Genomic DNA, 13777 nt, shown 5'->3' on the forward strand with positions numbered 1-13777 from the left:
TCCCGTAAGGATTTATAGCCTCAGAAACCCTCCTGTACAGGGCCACTATGAGTCGGAACCAACTTTACGCCACGTAACCACCCCCACCAAATGCTCTAATCTTCAGAGACTGTAGTTGGTGTGAAAACCAGTATATTCAGTACTCTATTAGATTGCTGTTATGTGCCATCAAGTGGGTTCCAACTCATAGGACCCTATATAAGGTTTTCAAGGAGCAGCAGGGTGAATGTGAACTGTCAACATTACAATTCAAACAACTTTGGGTTGCAGTGCATTAACCCACAGCGCCAAACCAGGACTCCACAGTTCAGTGCTCTAGTATATACCTGTACTCTTAAAGGTATAGCTTCAGCCTTCCAGCTAAAGTCAGTTGCTCCTGTGACTCCTGCCCCCTTTGTTAGAGTTCCTATTGCATTGTGAATTTGCCTGAGGATGCAGCTGGAAAAGTCACACTTCCCTGTGATAAATCATATTAGAATTGGCACATTATTAGATCAGAGAAACAGAGAGAGCGCTCCTGTGGAGTTATTTTGACACAGTTTATCACTTAGTTCGTATCTTTTCAAGAAAGACCTATACAGGGAAGACAAAGGTCCTAACTGATTGAAGGGCCAAACCTGGGAATGTTCTGCTGGGAAATCCTCCTTCGTGTGCCATTGATACAGCATTGTCTCTGTTCCCACCCTGAAAATGTCTACAGCTGACAATGATCTTTCCCTTTTTCTCTGGCCAGGAGTCTTACATCGTTTCTGAAGAACTGGAAGGAAAATATGAAGCTATAGGCAAGAAGCTCTTGCACTTAGAAGATCAACTTCACATAGCGATCCATAGCCGTGATGAAGAACTCATCCATATCCTTTTTATCTTGCAGATTAAACACTTGCTAGGTTGTTATATTATAAAGTGGGTCTTCAAAAGCACCTGGGTTTTCCACACCTCTGCAGATGGATTAACCAAGAGGTGCAGCTGGTATCTCTACCACAGCACATCCCAGATCACTGAGATGATTCAGTATTCATGGTTTCCCCTCTGCTTTTCAGTAAGAAAGTCAATATTTGTTCTTATTAAACCTGACCACTAGAGATTAACAATCAAGTTCAGACATGCACACAGTAAAACCAAAACAAACACAGTTTTTCAACAGATTTAAAGTTGGGTTAAGTTGGCTGTGGATGACATAATCTGAATCAAAATATGTGATTGGCTTAATTTTATTGGGGCTTTCTCAAATCCAAGTAGTCAAAAATTCATCTTCATATATTGTATTGTGCAATTCTGACATCTAACAAGTAAGAGGGTATCAAAACTCACAGTATTCTGCACTATTCATTCTCCATTTCTAACTATGAGTTGGTTAAACACAATCTAGTCCTTTCCAATTCCTAACAATAAGATTTTCTTGCTCTAGGTTGAGTATCCTTGGTGTCTCATCGGCAAATGCCTTTATCAAAACTAGCTGCCAGTGAGAAAGCTGGAGTTAGAATGGATTGGTTAAAGTATGAATTCACACAAAGCACATAGTATTCCATTTTGATCTGAGGATACAATGTGTTTGTCACTGGTTAGATCTTTGAGGGTAAACGGATGGATATGCAGATAAATGAAAGGATATTTCAGCTTCATCCTGTGTCCATCTTTCTAGTTATTTAATCACAAGTTGACATTTCTCTAGCTAAAAACACTTCCCTGTTCATTCATTCTTTCTATTCAGTAGTACAGCTTTTATTAGATGTATTTGTGAGGCGGAAAAATGTAGCTATTTTGGTCTCTGCTTCTCATCGCTGCTGTAATTTATAGGATTGACATTCTTACCAGTCTTTATTGTGTGGGGGTGTGTGTTAGTATTTTTAAATGGTCGGGGATTAATCTCAGTCACAAGTATTCAGAGCCATGATTTAATGCTGGCTTCAACAATGTGTTTCCTTCCATATTTATGACCTTAAACCTTTGACTTTGCTTATTAATCATAGCAGGAAATGTCTACAACTTAATCAGTGATTTTTGTCACATTGCTCAAGGTAGATTTTTTTTTTTTTATCAAACCATTTCATTGAAGAGTTTCTATGGGGCCAAAGGGAAGAGACTAGTGAGGACCAGCTACCATAGTCTATCCGAGATCTTCTGGACCTTGTGGCCACCGGAAGCTCTCGAGACGGATTTTTAAAGATTGAATTTCTATTATAATTTCCTGCCTTTTGCAAAACTTGCACTTAAGCCATTATTAAAGAGTTACCCAAAAATGCAGTTGAAGAAGGATTAAATTTATGCCAAATTCATTGAGGTTACACAGATTTGAGTACTTCCGATGGGTCAAGGCCACCAGGAATGGACAAGTGACTGTGTGTCACTGGGCACATGGAAGTGAGGCAGTGCAGAATACCAGTGGACATAAATGAGGCCCTAGTCCCAACACAGAAGAGGGGATCGCCCCTCAGGGGTCTGTGTGTTAGGCTGGATGTGAGGCAGGTAGCAGCCTTGAGAACTATATTGGTCTCTTATTTTAAAGTGTTCTCGAAGGCTGGTTTGATTCTAGAGAATTGGGCTTCTCCCTAGTAGGACTGGGGAGGAAGGGAGCAGGCTGAGAGGGAACAAAGCAGTATTTAAACAAGATGCTTGCTTTTGGGTTTCCCCCAGTAGATCTCAGCCAGATCTAGTAGCCCAGGATCATTGGCAAGTTACAAAATGCCTTAAGCATTAGCTTCCTCATTTGCAACATCAGGATGATAGCACATTTCTCTAGGATTTTCATGCAGATTCTATGAAGCTATATTCATAAAGGATGGGCAGCATAATTCTGATATATAGTATTGCCCACAGCCCTGGTGTGGCGCTGTGGGTTCATGCGCGGGACTGCAAAGTCAATTTGAACCACAAGGTCAGTGGTTCAAGCTCACCAGCCCCTCCTCGGAAACCCTATACAGGGTCGCTATGAATCAGAACCGACTTGACAGCACTTAACAACAGAACGAGCAGTGCCTAGTTTGTGAGAGCTCTGATTCTTGGGTGGAAAATTGTTTCCTCTAAATCTGTTTGCCTTACCCCTTCTCAGGGGCTATGTGTCAGCTCATATCATAGCACATTTATCATTAAGAGATTTTCAATGCATTCAACTATTTCATACTAAATGTTTGAATCAATTAATAAGCACACAGTGACTTACATGAAAAAAATAAATCATTTAATTCTAATAAAAATGCTATGTTGTTGTTAAGTGCCATTGAGTCAGTTCCTACTAATAGTGACCTAGTGTAGGGTTTCCAGGAGTCCTGGTGTGGTGCTGTAGGATAAGCACTGAACTAGCCCCAAAGTTGGTGGTTCAAACCCACCAGCTGTTCCTTGGACACCCGTACAGGGTCGATATGAGTTGGAACCTACTCAACAGCAGCTAACAACCACAACATAGTGTTTCCAAGGGGCAGCTGGTAGATTTGAGCTGCCAACCTTTCCATTAGCAATCTGTTGCTGATCCTACAGCACCAAGACTCCAGTGGTGGTGGTGGTGGTGGTAGAGGTGATGGTTATGTGCTGTGGAGTTTGTTCCGACTCATAGTGACCCTGTACAGAGTTTCCGAGGCTGTACATCTTTACAGGAGCAGAAAGCCTCATTTTTCTCCCGCAGAACAGCTGGTAGTTTCAAACTGCTGACCTTGAGGTTAGCAACCTGATTCATAACCACTACGCTACTAGAGCTCCTTAGGACTCCAACAGTAGGGATGATTATCCTTAATTGACATCTGAGAAAACTGACAGAGATAGCTTGACCAGTCCAAGGGCATTTCCATTGACAGAATCGTCCAACCACAGCCCAGCGGTCTTCCTTGGTTCCTTTGAAGGGAGCTAAGTAAATGGATTTGTTTTATAGAACATAAAGCTCCTTTACAATTTTTAAGGTATAGTAAAACTATTGTATTGAAATTATTATTATTTGAGAATTTTGCTGATACTTGCTAAGTGGAGACACACTGGGAACTGTCAAACTAGGGTTGAGAAACACTTATTTACTACTAAAGTTAGCATCCTTTTCCCTTTAAAAACTTACCCTACAACATAGATTTCCACCCAGACCTTCCTCTGAAGTCCAGAGTTTGTTCTGTCTTAAGAGTAAATACACAGAAGGTATCCTTGAGCTTGTACATAATGGCACTTAGATTTGAATGGAACATGATGCGCGTAGATAGAAAGATGCATTTACTAGGTTCTGTGGAGGCACCCCTACATAAAGCAAAGCCTTTGTTTCACATTAGAATTTATCTAGAGATTCAGAGAGGCTGCCAAACTCTTCCGGCTTAATGCTGACTGGTTTGTGTTTCGATTTTTTATCAAAGATACAAAGCTGAGGGTGGTTGAAAGAAACAGCTTGCCTTCCACAATGCTAAAGACTTATACACAGAGTGTAATATTTTGTTTTATGCCATTAAGTGTTCTGCCAAAACCTACTGTGCATATGACACTGAGTGAACCCAATTAATATAAGTCCACGTTAGAAGATTCAAATGCTGGATGCTATTGGTTTTCATTCTTCCTGTGAAAGATATTGAGCTTTGCACAGGTCACGTATGTGAGTTGGCACTGTTAGTGCAGGGAGGCTGGGGTGTGGAGAGGCTACTGATTGACAGTGGGGTTGAGTTCCCAAACAAGTCCTCTTGGCATTCTAATTTAATATTAGCAATATGGCCAGTCTGCGGAGAGCTGTTTGCTCTTAACATTGAAGACACTGGATTGACAAATCTGAGGAGAGGAACAAACCAGTCATGTCCCTGCATCACCTTGACAGGTGCACTAAATTACATATTGTTGTTGTTGTGAAGTGCCGTCGAGTTGATTCTGACCCATAGCGACCCTGTATAGAGTTTCCAAGGAGCAGCTGGTGAGCTTGAACCACCTACCTGGCAGTTCAAACGGCTTTGCGATCTGAAGCATTAGCCCACAGGACCACACCAGTCTGCCTCCTCCAAGTGAGTGTTTGAACACAGTCAGTACCATGAATTGGGAACTGGCAGCAGAGTGGCGACTCAGCCTGGTGTCTGAGGACAGTAGGAATGAGACTTCCATGCACATAAGCCCCAGATTTTCAGGAGCATTCTTCTGAGCCTCTAATACAATTTCACAGTCATTTTGGTTCTTAATTAGCAGTTATGTTTTAATAGATACTTTAAATCTGTGTAATGATGCCTCCACACTCAAAACGCTTTGCCTGAAAACCGCCTAGATTAGGCGGATGCTTATATAGGAGTTTTTTCTTTTTTCTTTTTTTTCCTTCAGCTTCTGCAATATACCATCAAAGGGGGAGAAAATGTGCAGCTAGGACATTTTTGGCATGTTTCAATGCCCAGGAAAGCCCTCAAGGACAGTTCTGCTTGCCTCTGAGTAATAGGTAAGATGGCGCAGACCAATTCTATTTCTAGTTCTATTTGCATCTATGTCTGGAAAAGCCTGACGGAATTCCATTCTCCCTAATTATTTGGAATGTGTGGTGCCAGAGTGATTCGTTCTGGTGCTGCTTGATGCCAGGCCAGGACTCTAAGTACATCCAGCCTCATGCACAAGTCACACCCCTTTAAGAACCTAACAGAAAATACTTGCTGCTTCAACCTTTTCAATTTGCACCAAATATAAGTCCAAATGTGCATCTCATATTTCTTACTCAACAGCTATATTGGTCTGACTAATGTTGTTTGTTGTTGTTAAGTGCCATCAAGTCAACTCCGACCCATAGCTACCCTGTATAGGGTTTCCAAGGAGCAACTGGTGAGCTTGAACTGCCGACCTTGAAGTTCAAACGTCTTTGCAGTCTGGCATATTAACCCACAGTACCATACCTCTGTCTGACTGATAAGTTTCCCCAATTTAATATGTTCAAATCCAAATCTCCCCTCTTTCCCCCCAGGTTATTTATTCCCAATTTATCTCAATCTGAATAAGTTCATCTCTTTGATTAGTTTGTTACTCAGATCAGAAATCTGGGAGGCACCTTGATGTCTTTCCATTTTTCATATTCAGCATCCAACCTATCACCAGATGCTACTTTTAAAACACTTCCATTGCCATCATCCTGTCCAAACCATGATCTTCTCTTGCCTGAACTATTTCTAACAATCACCTCTAACTTGTCTCCACATGTTTTGCCCTCGTTTGCTTTCATGTATTCTCAATACACAGCCAGAGCCATTGTGTTACCTTTCCGCTCCAAAACTCTCCCTAACTTCGCGCTGACTCCGGGGCTCTTTGAGTTTAAGGATAGACTGTGGATGTGTCCTTGTGTGTTATTTTCTGTTCCACCTACCGGTGTTCAGTCCTTTTGAAAACATTCTTCCACAACTTCCTTTTTTCCCTTCAACTCCACATGTTAACCTGAACTCTTTCATATCTGTACTTCCAAATGTTTTGGAACTTGAATTTAGTAAGTAATTATACAGGTGGGTTAGCTAGAGAGAGGTATTTTGTAAATACAACTATGAATTAAGTTATTTGGACTAGAATTCAACTATAGACTCACTATGTGAGCTTTCCAGGATTTCTAGTGTCTGCACCTGCTTAGGAAAAGCCTAGGTCTTGTGTTTTTGTCTGTTTTGTTAATCAACAGTACTGTTTCTCCCAGGGCCTCACCAATGGCACCACACTCTCTCTTTTTTTTTTTTTTTTTAAGGTTTTTATTGTGGATTGAATGAAAGTTTTCAGGGCACATCATCAGTTTCACATTCAAACATTCATATACCTTGTTTCATTACATTGATTATAATCCCCTCCACATACCATCAGTTAACAGAGTTTCTCTATATCCTCTTTAGCTTTTTTGGGGGTGGGGAAACTTTGCCTTTTTGGAATTTACAGTCTCGGCTTTTAGGGAAGGTTTTTACATTTATCTGTGGGTATCCAGGGCTCATGTATGGAATTACTAACCAGCATAACTGAATAATCAGAAAAGGGACATTTTGCTATGTCTGCTAGATGGCTAAAGTCTGATCCTCAGAGCCTATGGTTTGGACGGTCAGCAACGCTTGGGCCCACGGGGACTTGAACGCCTGACCGGGTCTGCACGGTCTGCATCAGATTTCCCCTTATTTATTATTTGTTTAAGGGACGCTGCCTGTCTTAGGCGGTCAGTGTGAATTCCTCAGTCTTACCCGTCATAGCGTAGTGGTTACGAATCAGGCTGCGAACCTTAAGGTCAGCAGTTCGAAACTACCAGCTGCTCCACGGGAGAAAGATGAGGCTTTCTACTCCCGTAAAGATTTACACCCTCGGAAACCCTGTACAGGGTCGCTATGGGTCGGACCCGACTCAACGGCACTTAACAACAACAACAACAACACCCGTCATCGAAACTCATTGCAGCATGGCAATGGCTCTGTCTTAGGTTGCGCACCACACTCTCTTAAGGGGAAAAAAAAATTTTTTTTTAACCTTAACTCTGTGAAGATGGCATTAGATCTGTATTTTACAAGTGAAATAAATAAAGTGTTGATGATTTGCCCAGTTTTCTATAGATGGTAAATTGAAGTTTCAAATCTAGGTCTACATGCAGAAATTGTAGGTGAGGTTTGTTTTGCTATGTAAGAGTACATTTCTGTAAACTCATTTCTCTTGTCTCTTTCTCTTAACTTTTCAGTGTCTTCTGCCACTGCTAGACATTTTATGAGTTGTTGCTGTTATATATATTTTTAAGGGAAGCATCTCATTTTGTCTAGATTTGTCTCTAAAACCTTTGTAATAATTTAGCATAGTACAAATAGCAGCATGTAATCCCAGGTTGCACATCAAAGGTAATTAAACCTCAGGAGTTTGTCAGGATTCATAAACGGCTTAAGCTTTGTGCTTACTCTTTATAAATGTAGCATAACTTGGTTATTAAATTTCAGTATAGCATTTGGTCTGGGACCACTTATGGTTTTGCCTGTATAAAGTCATGTGTGTTCTCAGTAAAGATTAGACAAGCTGTCCAAAGAAATGGAGAAAAATGAAGCCTCTTAAAAAGTGAGAAAATGACCAATACTGGATCCTTTCCTCCTTTGCACCCCTAGCACACTCCAGTCCTCCAGGAGTCCAAGTGCAAAGAGTGAACTTTCTCACCAAATGGATGTAAATTACATCAATATTGATGTTTGGTGAAACTTACAGAGAATGAAGAGCTGCCCAAAGGCTTATTAGGGTTGTTCACTTTTTCTGCCTCATTTGCAAACTCCCATGATTCCTTGGCGTTCTTATTTTAAAAAGAAGAGTAGCTTTCTACAGACATAACCTTCAGGTGTCTTTTTCTTTTGACATGGCATTGACATCGTGCTTAAACAAAAGAACACTGTAGCTGGTGTAAAAGCAGTAAGTTTGCTGCAAGCTACTCTTCACATAGCCTTTGGAGTGTTCTCCATATTGATACAGCAGCATTCAAGTGATGGAATCTAGTGTGATCATTTACAATATGCCAGTGGTATCACGATATTTTCACTTTTCCTCTTGTTCCTGGGAGATGAGTTTGAATTAATTTCCTTGCTAAGTTAAAAGACTTCACTCTCTTATCCCATGCTTGTCTTGGAGTCATCCTAACTGCAGTTACAAAAGGCAAGGGAAACCTAACCTTTCTATGTATAGGCAGGAGAGCCACTGTTGATTATTTCCTCTGTTTAAAACCCAGAAAAGAACCTCTTTTTAAAAAAGAATGGCAGTCTTATTTATTCCAGATTGCTACTTGCAGAATTCTCTGTGATTGTTTTCTGTGTGTTAGAAACCACTTTACAGACTAAGATACAAACAAATTAAAAAACAAAACAATGACTTAAGTAAAAACAAACACAGAGATAATGCAAAGCTCCTTCTCATTTCCTTCCCCATCAAATCTCAAATCCCCTGGGCGTTATATACTAGGTGTGGTTGCTACGTACCACGGAGTCAGTTCCTACTCATAGCAACCCTGTACAGGGTTTCTAAGACTAGAAATCTTTTCAGGAGCAAAAAGCCTCATCTTTCTCCCACAGAGCAGCTGGTAATTTCAAACTGCTGTCTTACAGTTAGCAGCCTGACTCGCAACCCACTACACTACCAGAGCTGCTTCATATACTAGTGGTGGTGGTGGTTATGTGCCCTGGGGCCGGTTCCGACTCATAGTGACCCCGTACAGGGTTTACGAGGCTGTAAATCTTTATGAGAACAGAAAGCCTCATCTTTCTCCCATGGAACAGCTGGTAGTTTCCAACTGCTGACCTTGTGGTTCACAGCCCAATTTGTAATCACTACGCTACCAGAACGCCATCATATACTACTAGTACCAGGAATGTAATAATAGATCACATCAGGTTAGAGTCTAGAGGGGTTTGTTGTTGTTGTTGTTAGGTGCTGTCAAGTCAGTTCTGACCCATAATGACCCTGTGTAGGGTTTCCAAGGAGCAGCTGGTGAGCTTGAACCGCCAACCTTGCAGTTTAAATCGACTTTGCAGTCCAGCGCATTAACCCACAGTGCTACACCAGGACTCCTCATTTCATTAGAAAACAGAGGTCCACAGTGAGTTACACAATTTCAGGTCTGCTTAGTGGCTGAATAGGGATCAGAACTCATGAGTTTGAATACATCCATGTACCCTTCTGTACCAGTAGTACCAATATACAAATTGTGGCTTGATTCTCAAGGAAGTTCAGATTTCAAGCATCTTGCTCCTTTGACCTTAAAAAAAACCAAACAAACAGCTGCCCCAGGTTGGGACTATTCCGTGGAGTAATATCTTCCTTTGGCTGTCTATCAGCCTAAGAGTTGACTCTTCCTGTTCCTCTTTGCACCGTGACTTGAGAGAAATCACCTCAGACGTTGTGGAAATTACAACTGCTCGTAAAAGAAGCAATGTAAAATCTGTATTAATATTTCATTCCTATAATTTGAAGAACTTGAAATTGTAATTAGATGGCAGTGCCCACCTGCTTCCAGCAAGCCAGAGTGCTAGGAGCCTGCCTCCTGGTCACCTGGGAAGTTTTCCTTAATGACATGCACAGTGTCTCAGGAAGGAGCTGCAGATGGTGAAGGACACTCTACAGATCATGGTCCTGCAGCTTCAGCCAGCCAGGGAGGCTGGGGAAAAGGAGGTACCGCTTCCTTCATGACAGCTGGCCACTCTGAGCAGCCCCGAGGCTGCCCGTAGGCTGCTGGGAGGACACAGGAGGGAGAGTCCTCATCCTCAGAGCCCTTCTCAGCGCTCACTTCCTCTGATGTACCTGAATCAATGACGGGAGCCCTGGAGCCCTGAGGTCTCCCTACAGAGGTGCTGACCACGTTCCTTCCAGGAGGCTGAGGTGGGGGTGGTCTGCAAACTAAAATATGGAGGGGTACCTTACTAACTTTGCTTTTAACTGTCAGTCAGAGCTGGGGTCAATTCTGCTAGGAGAATCTCTTTTCCCAAACTATCTTGCATTCTGCTGCAGCTAAAATATTTTCTGATTTGAAATCCTATGAGGATGGAGCCTTAGTCTCTTCTTCCCCTGTAACTGTTACATTGTCCTGGAGACCCATGATTCAACAAATTAAACAAATAGACCAGTTGCCATCTCATTGACTCCACCTGGCCCACAAGGCTAGTGGCTCAAACTCACCAGTCGCTCCTCAGAAACCCTATACAGGGTCGCTGTGTGATTCAGAACCAACTCCACAGTGCTTAATAACAAAAACGTAATAGAACTGCTCCATAGGGTTTCAAGGCTGTGGCCTTTCAGATACAGTTCCCAGGCCTTCCTTCTCAGGTGGATGGTTCTGACCTCCAACCTTTTCGTTAGTAGTGGAAACTTAACCCTGTGCACCATCCAGGGACTCTAGAGGCACACCTTATCAATTCTGTCATCAAATCATCTCTGCCCCATAACAATTGTATAGGACAAGCAGAGTTGCTTAATAAGGTTTCTGAGGCTGTAAATCATTATGGAGATAAAGTGTCATGTTTCTCCTTTGATTAGCGACCCAATGCTTAACCCACGCCAACACCAGGGTTCCTATGAGGCACATGATATTGTTGTTAAGTACCATCGAGTCAGTTCTATTCATGGCAATGCTGTATTAGGTTTCCAAGGAGCAACTGATGGGTTTAAGCTGCCGACTGTGTGGTTGGTAGCCCAGTGCTGAGCCTACAGAGCCACACCAGGAGTGGCTCAAGAGAGGAGGCTCAAGAGAGGAGAACCGATGAACTCCAGAATCTGGAATTAGCTTTTCACCTTTCCTCTCCTGGGATTTACCACTCTCTGAAAAGAATTAATAAGAAAAAAAAATCCAAAGGCATGTCTTAAGGCAATAGCTTCTTCCTGGTGGCCTTTTGATTTTCCTTTTGTGGCAATGGTTGGCTCTACAGAGAGAAGCCCTGAGGCTGGTTGTTGATTCGCCTACAGTGTGGGTGAGGGAAGAACTTCTGGTGACACACTGGTTAAAATGACCCCTTGGTAACCAAGATATCAGCAGTTCAAGCCCACTAGCTGGTCCTCAGGAGAAGGAGGCGGCTTCTGTAAAGATTACAGCCTTGGAAGCTGTGAGTCAGCTCAGCCCTGTCCTATGGGGTTGCCAGGAGTCAGAATCTACTCCAACACCATGGATTGGGTTTGGATTGATCTATGGTGGACTGGAAGAGGGAGAGGAGTGGAGAGATTGGTTGGCACATGTATAGTACTAGCCCATTCCTATTTCCTCCTGAGTCAGTTATCACTGGAACCAGGCAGGAAATGTGCTTGCAGACAGTTCCTGAGTTCAGGGCCTTATTCTGTCCAGGTGGGGGAAGTGTTGCAGGCCTCTGCTGTACTGTGCCTTTGGTCCAGCCTGGGGCCCTCTTGACACAGCTGTAAAACAGGCAGCCCCTCCAAAAGTGCACTGTGGAAGATGACTCCCCCCCACCCCCCCTAGAGATGGTTCTCACACAGAGGGAGGTGAAGCTGGGAAAAACGACAGCCACGTGCACAATTTCAGCTGGGTGATCCACATACACATTAGCATATTAAAAGTTAATGCAGGAGCCTGTATTAAAGAAACTCATCTGATTTCGTCCTACCTGAAATTTCCAAATTTAATGGATCTTGTATTCTTTTTTTGCCCAAGTAACACCTATTACTATTCCATTGAATTAATGCCGAGCAACACTTCACCCTCTACGGAAACCATAGTGCAAACCCTGGCCTATATTAATACCTATGTGTAGGGAGTTCCTGGGTAGTACAAATCATCAACACACACAGTTCCTAATCAAAAAGTTCAAGTCCACCCAAAGACGCCTCAAGATTCTTGAGACATCAGCCATTGAAAATCTTGTGGCGCACAGGTCTACTCACACACGTAGGCTTGTCATGAGTCTGAATAGACTAAATAGCAACTTGTTTTTTGTTTTGTTGTTATTGTTTTAAAATATGTGTGCATAATAGCTACAGATCAAATGAAATGGTTTTTAGTGTTGTACTTAATAAATACTAGTCCCAGTTGGATAAGTATAATGAATTGTTCTTTGGGGGGCTTTTAGGCTCATTTGAGTGTCGGGAGCATGCTGGCTCCATACGATAAACACTCAACTATGAACCACAAGATAAATGGTTCGAGCCTGCCAGCTGATGAGGGGACGAAAGATGAGATTTTCTCTCCCTCAAAGAGAGTCAGAAACGACTCCAAGGCACTTAGCAACTAACAGTGAAAGTCTCATTGGAATTTCCAGGGTTAGTGATGTTTCTGCCATAGATCATTAGGATCTATGGACATGAGCACGTACATGCAGTTGGCTGAAGTCACGTTGTCAGCACGTTGCCAAACCTACCATCTGCAGTATATCTCGATTAGTCAAGAACCTGCAGTTCTTTTACTTTGTTCTGTGAGTCCACAGAACACAGGAAAATAAAAAGAACTTTAATTTGCTTGAGCTTTTTATAAATATACATTATTGTTCTTAGAATTTTGCTTTATTCAATGCTGGAACAAATTCCTGAATTATTCATTGTTGTTTGTTGTTACGTGCCGTCGAATAAGTTTGGACTCATAGCGACCCTGTATAGGGTTTCTGAGGAATGGCTGGTGAGCTTGAACTGCCGACCTTGCAGTTCAACTAACCTTATACTACAGTGCCACACTAGGACTCAGTTGTGCCTTAAGATATATATATATATATATATATATACACACACACATATACACATACTAATCACATAGCACTTGAAATCCTTGAATGAATTCTAGTGAAGCAAAATTTGGGAAGAGTCAGGACTGACCATATTGCTAATAATGAATTCTTATTTTGACATGTGTTGTTGTTGTTTTATGCCCTTGAGTCAGTTCCAATTCAAAATGATCCTGTACTGGATTTCTGAGAGTGGTTGTTGGGTTGTGAACTGTCAACCTTGTGGTTAGGAGTCTAGTGTTGAGACATATATCTTTTATAACAGTCACCACCAGCCCAAGACACCATCATGAAATAGTTCTGTGAAGAAATAATGTATGTGAAAATTGTGAAAGTTAATAACTGCTTTGAATGTGCCTCAAATTAGGTCCCCTGTGTACCTTCAGTAGAATGCTTGTTCGTTTAAATTTCCCTTCCTGAGAAGTCTGACTACATTTATGTATCAAGTCGGGCAAAAAGCCATTTCAGCCAAAAGCTGCCACATACCTCAGGCCTGTGATTAGGCTTAGAGTTCTTCTAGAAGCCTGTGAAAGGCAAAGGTGTTTCCTTTGGCTGCACAGCTTTTTGTGAGTAAGCCCTCTCTCTCTTTAGTTACTTTGAAACGAGAAGGTCCAGGACTATGTTTCCTAAGCCATCATCTTGTTGCTTATGCCTCCTAGCAACCTGTG

The 13777-nt window shown here is 42.1% G+C and overlaps 1 protein-coding gene across 1 annotated transcript in view; it reads left to right on the top strand.

Annotated features, from left to right (window-relative positions):
• Positions 1–10083, top strand: part of DISC1 (disrupted in schizophrenia 1) — a 493957-nt gene extending 483874 nt beyond the window's left edge. The window contains exons 11-12 of the mRNA XM_006874175.1: positions 734–851; positions 9974–10083. Coding sequence (XP_006874237.1) covers positions 734–851; positions 9974–10083 — 228 coding nt within the window. The remainder of the gene's footprint in view (positions 1–733; positions 852–9973) is intronic.
• The last annotated feature ends 3694 nt before the right edge of the window (positions 10084–13777 follow it).

Source organism: Chrysochloris asiatica, unplaced genomic scaffold (assembly GCF_000296735.1).
Source record: "Chrysochloris asiatica unplaced genomic scaffold, ChrAsi1.0 scaffold00265, whole genome shotgun sequence".
Lineage (NCBI taxonomy): Eukaryota > Metazoa > Chordata > Mammalia > Afrosoricida > Chrysochloridae > Chrysochloris > Chrysochloris asiatica.